Below are 14,652 nucleotides of genomic sequence, written 5' to 3'. Positions count from 1 at the left end.
CTTATTTTCGTGGCGAATAAATGGAACTTCGGGACGTATTTAATTAATCGTTGCATGTGAAAACAATTATGCAATTGTTACTTGCTGGCAGTTTTAATTAAATTCTAGCGTAACGTTACCACACGCCTGCCAACAACGAACAGCTTAACTAAGTCCAATGTGTAATCGGATCGTTTTAATTTCATTATTAAATAACATCTGGTTCTACTTACATTACAGATCATGAATACGAGCAACATTTGAGTTTAATAATATATGATGAATAGAACATTTACACGTTTCCATTTTACGCAGTCGATCCTTTCCATCGTTGATGCTTTTAACCCAATCTTGACAAAAATAGGTGCACTCGCGACAGGGGTGAAAAACATCAGAGTCGGCTATGCGTATCCGCGTCGCACAAAGGATACGAGGGACCATGTACAGGCAATGTAAACAGCAACCTAGTCTGTATATTACATCCTGCGAGCGGGACAAAGTGTAGCTATGGCTGGTTTCGCAGCTAGCGACTCGATGTGGGATATTAACCTCCCGTTGTACACAATCTGACTGATAAAAAACAGAAATTGGATCGATCCAACGTTCGTCACTAAAAAAATCCAAGTCTGCTTCATATTACTCTTTTGACTGATCAAGCACTCGGTACTACTACTTAAAAGTTTGCCAAACGTACATTTCCTGACGAAAGTGCATTAAATGGTAGCGTCAGAGTTTCAGTAAACAGTAGATAAATAAATAAACAAAGTGGTTACGCAGCAACTCAATTGTTACGAATAGGAAAGAAGATACACAGCGCTGGTCGAGTTATTTATTTATCAGGCAGACCGTGTATGCGAGAGTCGCATAGACGACCGAAGTTCTCGATCGTGAATTATGCCACAGCCGTGTCTCGAATACATTCGTTCCTCGATTCCGGATTCCGTCGCCGTATTCTTTGGGAGAGTCTCGTGGACCGGCTCGGAACTCGCGAACAAAGCGCACGTCGCGGCTTAATTCCCTTTCGATTCGCTACTTGTTGCGCTAATTCACAACCAGCCACCGATGCGTGGTTTCCATCTCGGTGGTGTAGGTTACCAAGCCGAGAACATAATAGGAAAGGGGGAGCGGAGTTCGCTAAGATCGTCACTTGCAGGCCCCGCTGCGGATAGTTTGGCAATTGTGGGTTTTCTGGGCGTGGGTTAAAGGAGATGGATGGTCTTAGGTATTGGAAGACCTGCTAGAAAATGTTGGTTATTTCATTTGGCTCTTGTCCTTGTTTTCCATTCTTTGGAGGTGGGGGTAAATGTTTTCTACTCATTTTGGTCGTATTTGATTGCAGGCAGGTTTATATCTAACTGAATATTGACTATTACTACTGAATAGTTTGGTAACAGTGGACTTTGTGATGAGCATAAGTTAAAAAAAAAGATTGGCATTGTTATACTAGGATCACCTAAAAAATATTTCATATTCTGGCACATTTGATGCTCGGCAGTCTGACCAAACATTGATTACTACTACTGAATATCTTCCTAATTGTAAAAATAACCTCAATTCCTCGTAAATTTCTAAAATGTATAAATTAGGAATTGAAAGCCTCTGAAAATTGACTTGTTAGCGACACCTAACTGGTTGTTACTAGGATGACAATTCTCCACGATTCGCATCGATATATGAAACACCGATTTACGTTTTCCTTTGCAGAAATCCGAACGTGATGGATCACCACAACCGATACGACACGCTTCTGCCTGCCAACCGGGAGAAAGACCGTTTTCGCAACTTGACATGGGTGCAATACGACCCGGTGCATCAGAAATACCTGGAAATCGGTAAGTCGACAACAACGAATTCCCATTTTGCATCCCATCGGACCGTGCGTGCCACGCGATCGTTCATTCTTCTCCCCTCTCCGCTCCAGTGGCTAATTAACGAACCCTCTCACAAAAATATTCTGCTCTTTCAATCCCCCGAGAGCCACTCTATTTTCACGTCACAAATTTAACTCCAAACTTACGAAAAAATTAAATCCACTGAAATAAAATATATGTGATACGAATTCCATAGAAAATTGTAGGAGTTCTGAGAAAAATTAACATGTCATACAGAGTGCAATTTTCATCGACAAATTTTCCATTTTAAAATCGATATGGGGTAAAATAATTGAACACAACCATGAGCACCTAATGCGACCATACACCTACGAGAAGGTACTACTTACTTTTTCCAATTCCACCAAACGGTTCTAGACATCGTGACGCAATTAATTTCAAATATTTCTGTAAAAAAATCCTGATTTCCCAGCGCGGAACGTTGTTAGAAAAAGCGTGGCTCGCGAAGGATCGTGCGTGTGGAATTAGCTGATACCAAGGGAGGCCCCCCGAGGCCGCGGTTTCATCGTGATCGTGCGCGCGTAAAGAAAGCTAGGAAAATGAAGTGTCACGGAGGAAACGCAGCGCTCGCCGCTCGCCTGCTCGCTTGTCCAGCGGAGAGAAAGCCCAGAGAAAGACTCGCCGCGAGGTCATTTTTATTTTCAGCGGGTCTCGAGTGCGGCAGATGACGTGAAAGAAACCCTTTGACCTGAAAAAGAATTTGCGGTCTTTTTCCCAGCCGGTTCTCCTCCCTCGCTCGTTCCATCCCCTATTTTCTCCAACGCCGCTCCACGCGCTCCTTTTTCCCCCTTTTCTTTCCTCTTTCTCTTTTTTTACTTCTCTCCACTTTTTTCGCCGCGTAACGTTACGACGAACGCCAACATAATTCCATTAGCATTTGAAGGCAATGTGAGAGCACTAATTAAGCTAATTAGGAGTGTTTCATGGCGGCGATGCACTTGATGCGGCGCGTATCCCCGACGCGGAGCAAGAAACGCGGGGGGAAGGGGAAGCGTACGTGAAAATGTAGCGGACTAATTGAAATAAAAAGGATATCCGGCCGGGTGTAATTGAGGCAGAGGGTAAACGCGGCTCGTAAATGTCTTCGAGTGTTCGTTTAATGAATTCTTTAGAACTGCGGCTCGCCAGGCGACGGAGATCGCGACTGAAGCGGAATTATAGAACAGACTGCGAGACTCTCGCTTCGTCGACGGCTGGAAATTTTGATGGAAACCGTGCTCGACTGAATGGCAGACAAAATGAACATGACGTGTCATGCCTGATGTTTGTTTATGAATATTAATCGATCGCACTCCATCGTTTGTGTGGGAAAGGTGTGGGAATGGATTGACATTATGTATTGAGAAAACTAAATTAAAAATAATATATATTTCTACATCTAGGTAAAGAAAAATAAATTCCTTCTATCACCAAAAGCAGACAGAATTCTATGTTCCACAGTTTCTACAGGTTCTTCGTAAACGAAACACGACTCCTTTAAAAGATCCTTTCACCCCACGTGTGAATCATAAACTCCCCCCATCGATAGGAATAAGAGACCTCGAGACCGGATGATCGTAGCTAAGCATGAGTAACACTAAGTTCGACGTTATCGAGGTCGAGATTAATATTACTCTTAGCCGATTCGCATATCCTGCCAGTAATAACGGGCTGATATAATCGTCCTTCGGCCTCCATCGAGGCCGCACGACCACGATGAAATATTGAGCTGTCAAGTGCGCCGGGGGTCTATGATACTTGAGTGGGCCAGAAACTCAACGTATCAGACGATCGTTTCATTAATGAGTGATCAATAGCCGCGCATAATCGCGCCGACTGCTGCTTAACCGCACGTCCAGCCACACTATCAGCCGGCCCTATTGCGCGTAATTTATTATTATCGTTAGCCCTGACACTCGAGATTCATTAAGCGCTAATTGACTCACCCGCTATTAACGATATTATCGAATTTTCGAGGTTCGCCAACGAGTGTCCGGCTCCGAACCAAACGCCGCGCGTATCGACGACCCTCCGTCGGGCTTTCGTCGTTCTACGGGCCTAGTCGAAACTCGAAGCACGCGAGGAATTGCTTAGGGAATATTTAGAAAGGGTGGAAACTTGGTCCGGTGGTCAAAGGAATTTCTAAAATTAAGTTGGTGGTTAAGGTCTCCAAGTGTTTGAAAACGCAAAATCTCTAAACAGCAACGAGGATTTACTTGAAAATTGTTGCGTGTATATGTAAGAAGGTTACCTCGTGTATATAGAAAGCAGAATTGCGAGAAAGATTCACGAGAGAAGGGAACAAAAGGTGGTAAAAGCTTTGAAATTGTCATGATTGTCGACATCTGAAAATTGAGAAACAGAATCTCTCTCTTTCTCTCTCTCTACATCTATTTAAAAATATATTTCTAAGCTTGCTCTGCAGGCTATACAAAATTAAACATCGCCTCTCTATTCCACTACTTCACCAGGAAATATAAATATTTCTCAATGCTTTATCGCTGCCTCGTCCTTCCTGAAAACCGCACCCACAACGTCCTAGGGAAAAAGGGAACAAGAATCGTTTCGATCAGGAGCAGGCGGCAAAACGGATCACCGGCAGTATCCGAGCGATTCACAGACGGCCTGTATCGCCGGAAGGATCGCTGGGCGTGGCGAAAACAGAGGTAGAAGTCGAACAGACACGACGGAACACGTTCCCCGTTGCTATTTCTCAGGAGGTGGTGAAAAATCACGGTGAAACGATAGCCCGCATTCCGTCCTCGCTCGGGCGTCCGAGATCCGAGAAAAATGGGCCGTGAAAATGGACCGGAAGGGGAGCGAGCGCGCCGCCCACGTGATTAATTTTTTTCCTTTGTCTCTCTTATCTGGCCGAATGAGTGCCTCGGGCCAATGGGCGCTTCGTTACGAGCCACAGCGACCGGGGAAGACTTTCATCGCCGTGTCGAAATCGTCCTACCACCAAACAGACGCTGTGCTTTCGGAAACCGCTGACCCCGATTCCAGGAAAATTTAATGGTTCCTTGAAGCTACTTTTTATTAGTAAATAATTCAATTATAAGATAAGGGGTATTTTCACTTTAAAATGTCGTTCCTACCCTCCTACCCTCCTACCTCACCTTACTTTTACTCTTCATGCCTGAACTGATTAATTACTTCCACCCTCCTAAGTATACACGCATTCGTTTCACAGGATTCTGCATTCCACTTCGTCATTCCTTATCTCCGATACGAACGCGTCCTGCCTCGCTATCGATTAAGGCTCTGGCTTTCCCTTGCGCACGACCTGGATCAACCGCAGAACTGAAACAACCCCAGACCGCCATAATTTACTTGTACTACACGTTCCCACCGTTTTCCATCCCCCGCACCCATGCTACATAGACAAACTCCCTCAAACAACGACGCCTGCGAACCTCTCAAATATGAATAGTTTCATTACTGACTTAACCTCCCATAAGAAATTCAAAATTATCAACACCTATAGAAGATGGTATGCGTAGACTATGAATCTTTATACAAATTCGTGAATGTCTTCTCTTCTGAACAGTATAACCTGTATATTATTGTTGATATTTTATATATTTTTCTATTTCTGCGCGTTCCTATTTCTCCTACTGTACAAATTTCTCCTAACAAAAATCCTTGACACCTTAATCTACATTTTTCTCTAATATATTAACCTACATGCTCGCCTAACAGGAGCCTCGAAATTACCCAAAATTCCAATCAAACATTCCATTCCAGAGTCTACCTTGTACGCTTCGCTACAAGTTGGGTAAACAACACAAGAAACAAATAGAACCACCGCGCAAAAAGTCAGGCTCAGACTGTCGCCGCGATAAAACCAGTCTCCCTCTGTTTTCCCCTGTTCCTGGAAACAGTTTGTCAGCCAATGTCGTTCCGCGTTCGGAACCGCATGCATCTAACCGTGGTTGGGTGCAGACACGCCGCCCTGAAGCCACAGTTACCGGTTTCTGGGGAGGTGTCGTGCACGCGATCGCGTAATGGGGCTGTCGTGAGCCGCAGCTGCCCGAGTTCGCCTGCTTGGGGAACTACACGCGAGCGCATTTGGCGCATCTGTACAATCCGCGTCGTCCTCGTAGCCCACCCACCCCTTATGCCTCCCCACGGTGCCAGTCGCGAGAAAGAGGCGGAAAAAGAGCGCTGGAGGAAATGGAAATGGAACCGCGGCTACCCGTAAAACAGAGGCTCGTCCTCGCGAGGGATTCTCGTCCTGCCAAAGTGGATACGTTGATAATAAAGAGTCTTCATTTTATTTTTTGAAATTTGATAAGAATCAAGTCTGAGAGAAATGTTGCCGCGTGAAATAGTTCCGGAGAGAAAATCGATCAGAATTACTGAAGATTGAAAATTCAGAGTAGAATACCTCCTTAATAAAGTGAATTAAATAATTCCAAGCATCTCTCTTTGGAAATAGAAGCAACCAATGAATAACGGCGCTAATGAACAGGTCATATTCACTCGCGCAACTATTTAATAATCTCGTCCGATGTATACTATGCGTTCACGGTTTGCCCGTAACGGCTGAAAATAAAATTATCCGTTAGCGAAATCCAGCCGAAAATTGCGCCTAAATACAGGGACGGTTAATGAAATACCGCAGCGGGACAAACATCCCTTTATCGATTCATGCTGTGCCAACGGTCGTAAATAAACATCGCGATGTTTGCCAATAGATATAGCACGCATTTGGTAATTTTCTAACGGCGGTTTTCGGACGATATTAACATCCAGACATTTAAGAATAAAATTATTTGAATATCGCTGGAAGGGAAACTGAATACGCGGCTTCGAAGGTGTGGGTGCATGGAATATGTATAGAACGTTTTCAACGTATTTCACGTAAGGAATAGCAAAGAGTGCCGGCGGCACGTGTGCGCCGCGGCATATGTAAACCTCTCATTGGTATTTTCCCTGGGACGCTTAGTCGCTCAAAGTAGATCGGGAATTTTCCCGCTGCGGCTGTAAATATCGAGAAAAATAATTCGCCCCGCGGTTGAGGGTCGATGGAACGACCGTGTTCACCCCCCTGTGAAAACGCGGGGACAAAAAGGAAATACGCCGGCGTCTCCTCGCGAGCTGCGTTGAACAAATATGTTTCAGTAGCATGATACGTCAGGAATATCGGATGAAGACACATTCGAACGGAACTGTGATTAAATGCGCGCAAACAACCCGTAGGGTATCGTCGTTTCTTGAAAAAAATGTGACGTAGTTGAAAATAGGAGTTTGAGTAGAATTTCAACGAAGGGGTATTTGCTATAACGATCCGAATTTCATAATTGAATCGCGAAATTGCTACGTGCACGTTCGCGGACGCATTTATATGAATTAATTTCAATATTTGCCGATACGTACCCGTGCGAAAAGATATTTTCAATTATGAGTTACACAGGATAGAGTTACAAATCAGGTTTATCCGATTCTGCATTAATCGTACGTGGGAGGACTCGCGTGTCGTGTTTGCTAATATTCGAAAACTGGCCTCAGGACCCTGGAGTTCCAAAATTAGAGATTCGGAGCTCTGGAGATTCAAAAATCAAAGCTTTAGAGCTTTAGAACACTAAAGATTCGGGGCTGTAAAGCTTCAGAAGCTCTATAATTTCAGAATATAAGACTCCAAAGTTTCCAAGCACTAAAGATACAGAGTCACAAAATTTACAAAATTCGAGCCCTCCCCAGACCCCTGAGTCCCTTATAGTACGAACCCCTTCGAATTGCAGTGGACTCGATCACATGTCCCAGATACCCTAATTCCCCTAGCTACCAAGTTGGCAAAATCTGGTTGAATATCCCACAGCAACACCGTTTCAGGACCTCGGAGGTCGCCGTTGCCAGGGAAATGTTGGGATTCAGCTCCTCGTTACTTCGCGTTTCGCTCCTTCCGGCGCGCTGTCATAATCATAAAAGCGTGCTGCAACGTTTTACGTCCCCGCGCCATAAACACGCCCAGTTCTTTCGCTTGAAAGGAACTTCGAATATCACGGTGGCTTTAACTGCGGAACTCTCCCGCGAATGGAACGGCGTGCGATCGAATGAGAAACGACACGGATGGTAGGTCGATCCATCGACGTCGTCCAGCGAACAATCGTCCTAGCGAAGCTGGTAGCGATCGCAGGAAGCGGAAAAAGAGCTCGAGACTGACCGTTAGAAGCGGATGCCAGTGAAAACGGTGTTGTGAAGGTTCGTTAAACGCGACTTCACTGCGAGGCATCCTCTGCAACGTTTTCTCGTTCCTTCGCTCGCTGCTTTCATCAACTGAAAGAAAGCGCCCGCGAGCCACGGGAACGCCGAAAGTCGATAATCGCTTGTCATGAATTCAAAATTACACGAGGAACGCAATATAAGGAGATAATATCTGACGACGTTCAGCTAGATTTAACTCTCTACAATAGTATATATATATTGGTATGAAAAGTTGGAAATTAAAAGTTGTTGAATTAAATCAGAATTAAATCAGAGATCAGAAATGTAGATAATTGATACATGATTTCAGAGTCACGTGAGCTTTCAGAGGGTTAAAACGTCTAGCTCTTGAATCATTACATCGAAATAATAATATTCAAGTGACGACGATATCTAAATATTAAAAGCCTACCTACCAAAATACCTACAAGTATCAAGATTTTGCGAGCGACGGTTCGGTACACAACGTGTTGATTAAAATTCGCAACTCTGGCCAGCGGTTAGTTTACGTCTAATTAAAACCAAGGCAGCCGCGCGTCTCTTTATATCGCGGCGAAGCTAATTGCACCTGAAATGGGTAATTGTGAAATGAGTAACGAGTTCTGTTTCGCTGCCTTCACCGCGAGAACCTTTCTCTGTTTCCTCGTACCAACTTCGTTAACCCATTAAGGATCAAATTGTTTTCTCGCAATTCATGTCCATCCAAAAAAATATTCTATTTGTTCAAGTAGATACTCATCTTCTGCTGTTTCACCGAAACTCATTGTGCCACTTGTCTGACCATGCACAACCGTGCTTTATTCTACTCGTCTGATCGAGCACCGACCCATTCCACTTGCAAGATGATTCATCAACCCTCTTTAATCAATATATATTATTTTTAATTTAAAGCTATGCTCGGAAGAAATTTCATAGGAAATCAAAGTACCATAAACTAACTAACTCGTCACTCACACGAACAGAATCTCCCAACACATGATGTCAATGTTTCATTCGAACAATGAAGGTCTTCATTTCAGTGATACATATTTTGCAGACAGATATTTCAAGGGATGAACGTCGCAGAAGCAAAAGTTCGTAGGAGCCGAAGACGGGAGGCTCGTGTATCAAAGTCGAAAAATTTCGAGGCCGGTGACTAGCGAAACGACGACACTCGCGCGCGAATTATGAGCGGACGGTTTATCAGCCAGATCGATCACGCCTGCGGCTTCGGTATCGTTGCGCGGTATCGAAGCCGGATTAACGATAACGGCTGACACGAGTCCCTGATACAGCCACCCGTCTCGTTGGCCCAACGTCAATTTATAATCGGGCTTTTATTAAACATTTCCGTCGGCGTCGCTTAAAAATAGAACGCGATAGCCAACGATAAAGTCCTCCCCCGTCCGTTGTGTCCGTGAGGTTTAATCGTCGAATGGCCAACGTTTTTTCGGGGAAGCCCCGATTTCTGGGATTTCGGGAACTCGGTGTTTGAAGTTCGTCAGCTTTTGCGGAGGAGTTCGATTTTTTTCCCCTCCACCCTTCCTTTTTTCCCCCAACGTTCGTTTTACCGTTCCAGCGGGATCATTCGCGAGTCGAATCGTAAAATCGACAAATTTAAAAGCAGACGCGAACGACTGTGTCTGGAAATACCTGCTGGAAATACCTACTGGAAATCGGAGATATTTCGATGCAGTCGCTTTTATTCGAAACTCGCCGGAAATCTAAAAGTTCCTCGAACCGCCTGCGATCGCTCGAAATGCACACTTATCGAGATGAGGACGGGGAGGTGAACGCAAGGTTTAATTGACAGTGTTGAGTTTGAATTCCGTAGCGGAATTGTAGTTAAATTCTCCCCAGTGGAAGCGATATATAATTTGTTGAGATTCCAGAAATCACTTGAATCGCACAGATGTAATTCCCTATTCGTCTTCGTCGAGAGGAATTAAATGCTCCCCGAAGAGCACATTAACTCCCGCCGACCGCGACGCACCGCTGCGTTCTCGCTTCAGAAAGTGGCATGCGTTTTAATTAAACGGCAGATATTAATTTAGTGGCCGCCGTTGGGCAAATTATTAATCGTTCCCACGGCGAACGAAACCGTGTTCCCTCTTTCGAACGCTCGCTGCCAATTTCTAGAAACAAAGGGGAATCCTACCAGATTCGTTCCTCTATCCCCTCGAATATTCCGGAGTCCATCGAACGGGACTTATGAAAGAGAAGGTAGCCGAAAACGAATTAGAATGGAATTTAATTCTACTTAAACTCCGCTCAGGGTATTCGTCGAAACTCCCGGCATGAAATTCGCTCGAAACTTTCCATCAAAGTCTAATTTACGCTAATGTAAGCTAAGCTCCGCCGCATCTCGACTTTTGTAACGTTGGTAGCACCGATGTTGACCACTTACGGTGCATGAGAGACGCTTCGCAAATGACTTTCGTTGCAGTTACTCGCAAACCAGAAAAATGGGAGATTATTCTTAAAGAAAGTTCAGGCTGAACCTCGAAGATGACGTCTGATAATGGCATTCGATAAGGGACAGAAAATGTCGAGAGCCTTCTGCGAGGACAATTTAATCATAGCTCTCACATTAATTAATTTTCATTCTTGGACAACTATAAAGTACATTACAAAAATAAGATAGCAAAAATCTACATATATGAGCGAACTTACACTGCAATTGTGCAAAGAGTATAATACTCATCGAGTCCAGTTAACATAGGCAGAGCTAAACTAAATTACGCTTACTCTCGATAATCTTAACAAGATTACCACGGCTGAGAAACTTCTCTTAATACAAACGAGAATGTGATCTCGACGAAACTGACGAAGCGATACTGAATATTCACGAAACTTCACCTCGAATTTCCGTGCGTCCTGTATGGGTTGTTTAATCGCATAAATTACCTACGGCAGTCGCGAAACGAAACAAATTTGCCGAAACTTTGATTGTGTTAAACAATATTGTGCGTGTTTGCCGACGAAAAACTAATTTAAACTCCGGCCCGCGGCGCTTGCCTGGCCGCAGCGCCGTTTACTTTTGATCTCGCTAAATAAATTCCACCGATAACGCGATAGCTCGAGATGCGTATGTCAGAACAAATATCGAGAAAAGTGGAAGACAAATGTTGGTTAATTATTCGCGAAATGCAAATCTTTCGTTACACGTTTCATCGAGTATTAAAATTTGAACAAATGAAACTGTTAATAAAACATTGCTCTTTCGTTCAATGTGAAATGCAATTGCAATTAACAATTTATATATTATTCATCGTATAAATAGTGGATCGAATATTGTCTACTTTCGATCTAAATAAAATGTGTGCCCATCTCTGATTCATATATAAATCATTAAATGAAACTACACAACTATTACACAATTCATGTAATACTTATTCGCTCCGGACTAAACGCGTTCAAACGAGACTTGAAAAGATTCCTGCACCCAAGGAGGACCCAACAAGGTAGCAAGAACGTGTTCCAAGCTTGCAAGAAGAAAGCAGTTAACGTCCACGTTCCCAGATTCGTCCAGGTCTCCAGATTTATTCGTCTGATTACCAGCAAAGTTACGCTTTGCATAACGTGGCCACCGAATCGTTCGGAACTTGTTCCAACTCTTTTCCCCTGCGCTTTGCAGCTGAATCCATTAAGGGGACCCGAGACTGATACAGGTGCACGCAAGAACGAGCTAGCTCGTTCTTCTTCGCCCGCCCCCTGAGCAACCAGAAGGGAGAATATTTCCGCGAAAGGGACGATATGACTGGAAAGCGTGGAAAACTTTTCCAGGTACCAACAATGTTCGTCCGAGCACGGAACCGTGAGAAAAGTTGTGTTCCACGTAAGTTTCCTCGTCTGGTCGCGTATGGCTAGCTACAGTGACGCACAAAGCACGACCCGAGGGTCAATTCGAACCATTCGTCAATTTTATCTGGTTCGTGGAATAAAGTTAGGAGTGAATTCAAAAATTAGAAGAGAAAAATGTGAGGGACCCAATTTTTTAACATTTCTGAAGCGACAAGGAATAAAGTTGGTAGCGAATTTAAAAAATTCAAAGGGAAAATGTGAGAACACGATTCTTTTTTTAAATGCTGATGCTGAAAGCTATGCTGAAGACAGTCCACAAAACAAAAAAGTTAATTCATAATTCATGAAACACTACATCAATGAACTAAAACATACAATTATCCTTAGCTTTCTAGTGTCAGGATCCTCGACTGACCGCGCAATGGGATCGATGCCTCGACGTAAAGGGAATTCGACCGCCATCACCTTCGATATTTCGCAATAAATTAGCAACTACTCCCTCCCCCTCCCACTCTGGTGGGGTTCCCGGCACCGCTCAAGCTAATCTCCGTAAGAGCAAAGTCTCGAAGCTCCGAAACTTCGACGTCGGGGAACTTGGGCGTTCGCTGTTTGCCGCTTTATACGTTCGGCGATAGTCTTCGCGGCTGTTTCGACTGCCTTCCCGTCTTTAATCCCGCGGATAGGAGGGCGGCTCGAAAAGGAGATTCCCTCCTCAGCCTTCGACTTTCATTCAATTCGCTTTATCGAACGTCGCCTTGATTAATCCTGGCGGCGAGTCCTCGACGGATTGTTAAGCACCCCCGTCTCGGGGATGAAATTTTCGTACGTCGATTGTTCCTCGAGAGTTTCGCGTCTGACGACGCGTTGGGTTTCGAGTCACTTTCAAGAGTTCCGTCGAGGAAGTCGACTTGTGTCGCATAGTTGCTTTAAAGGATCAGATTCCGAGCAATAGACGTCGCAGACGAAGTAAAATATAGGGAAAGGAATCCTCAGATTTTTCTAGAAAAATAAACAAGTAAAATAGAATTATTACGAATGATAGACGCGAGAAAAATTATATAGAGGAATTTCTACGCGTAATACATACAACATTTTCAACTGACTTGCACAATTTGACTACAATTTTATTTGTTTAATCCAGAAAGAAGACTGGTTCACGTTTAAATGTCTGAAATCGAGCTATTTTAAAGAACTATTTTCTCATGCATACATGGGTTCGTTGTTTGCACCCCGAGTGTAACTCGTCGTTCGAGTCAAACGAAAAAGAACGAGAAGCGGAGGGCGCGAAAAAGCATTTCAGCGAGGCTTCCTTCTCCTTTCCACCGGGATTTCGTGCAGTTTTATCGCGCCGATTTTCGCATACAACGGTGAAACGAGGCACGGGGCATTACCGGGCGTCACGCACGCGTGTACAGCGACATAAATCGTCACGTAGTATCACTTAGGCCACGCATACGTGCGCCCGTGAATTACTACGTGCTCTCCTACGTACGCTTTATCCTGCCACGTCTCCATCCGTTGCACATGCAGCCGATCTCTCTTCCACGAAACTGCCCCACCCACGGCTTTGCCATGTTCTCGCGCATCCACGATGCATTCGGCCAAGTTGATGTATCGCGCGAAGTGATACGTAAATTCTAACAACCTTCTTCTCCATTAGACAATACGGACGCTCTCTGGAATCGTATTTCTTTCCTTTGTGGCTAGTCCTAGGTCGATTCTTCGTTTTCGCTATGATAGTAGCGATGGGATCGAGAGCATTATAGATTGGAGGTATTACCTTTGGGAACACTTCCAAAAAGGAGGAGGCTTTTCGAATTTTCGAAGAGTTTTGGACGAACGATGTACCTTCTAGCTTAACTTCGAAATTGAATAAAAAAATCCGTGCATCTCGAGGCTAGCTAAAAATGAAATATTTTCTGTAGAAAGTGCGCTAAATGTAATAGTATCGCCCAACGTCTGGTCTGACCACGCACGGGTCAATACTACTTGCCTCCTACTTTTAATTCCTACTCGCCACACCAATTAACACCGCGATACCCGCAAGTCTCTTCACGACAAGATCCTTGTTCAATCATCCTGTTATGAAGTCTAGCGCAAAATTGCACCCCACCTCCCTACAGTTAATTGAGATTATTAACAGGCGAAGACGAAGGAGAAGGAAAATTGACTGCGAGCTTACATTTCTGAATGAAACAGGAGCCCCCGACGGAATTGCCAAGAAAGTAAAACGACAGGAAAAGCTATCCGGTGACAAGAAGACTCGAATTCCTTCCCACCAAGGCGCGCCAATTTCATCTTTTCATTTCAGTGCCACGATTCTCGCCCGTTTTTATCATTTAGCGAGCCCCAGCGAGCGGTCGAGAACTTTATCATCCCTTTTAAAGACTTCCGATGCATCACGCGACGTTTTTTACACCTGCGGGGGGAGGACGGACGAGGGGAGGGACAAAGTGGATCTCGAGGAGGGGAAAAACCGGTGTTGGGCGACTGACGGTTAAACCAACGAATGAGCCTTATAATTTGGCGAAATGGACTCGAGGTAACGCTGATGGTTTACGAGGACGCGTTAAGACTTTCCTCAAGACTGAGCGCGCGATACCGAAAGCTTGAAGTGTCTCGAAACACGTGAAACCGTAAAACGCGTAAGCTGTAAAAAAAAAAAAAGAAAAAAAACTCCACGCTATGGAAGCAACCTAATGGTGCACCGACACGGGAAAGGCACTACAGCTTATCTTTACTTAAAGCAGACACGCCGCCTGGGATCTACTTCCTGGTCTTAGTAAATCTAGGGTACACCGAAATATTG

The 14,652-nt window shown here is 44.4% G+C and overlaps 1 protein-coding gene across 6 annotated transcripts in view; it reads left to right on the top strand.

Moving 5' to 3' along the window:
• Positions 1-14,652, top strand: part of LOC128886307 (neuroligin-4, X-linked) — a 328,018-nt gene that overhangs the window by 274,613 nt on the left and 38,753 nt on the right. For all 6 annotated transcript variants that reach the window (XR_008459789.1, XR_008459790.1, XM_054141022.1 and 3 more), the window contains one exon: positions 1,684-1,811. Coding sequence is in view for 4 of the 6 variants with exons in the window: in XM_054141022.1 (XP_053996997.1) it covers positions 1,684-1,811 (128 nt within the window). In the remaining 2 variants the exon portion in view is untranslated. The remainder of the gene's footprint in view (positions 1-1,683; positions 1,812-14,652) is intronic.

Source organism: Hylaeus anthracinus, unplaced genomic scaffold, assembly GCF_026225885.1.
Source record: "Hylaeus anthracinus isolate JK02 unplaced genomic scaffold, UHH_iyHylAnth1.0_haploid 11982, whole genome shotgun sequence".
Lineage (NCBI taxonomy): Eukaryota > Metazoa > Arthropoda > Insecta > Hymenoptera > Colletidae > Hylaeus > Hylaeus anthracinus.
This window is presented reverse-complemented; position numbering and strand designations above follow the sequence as displayed.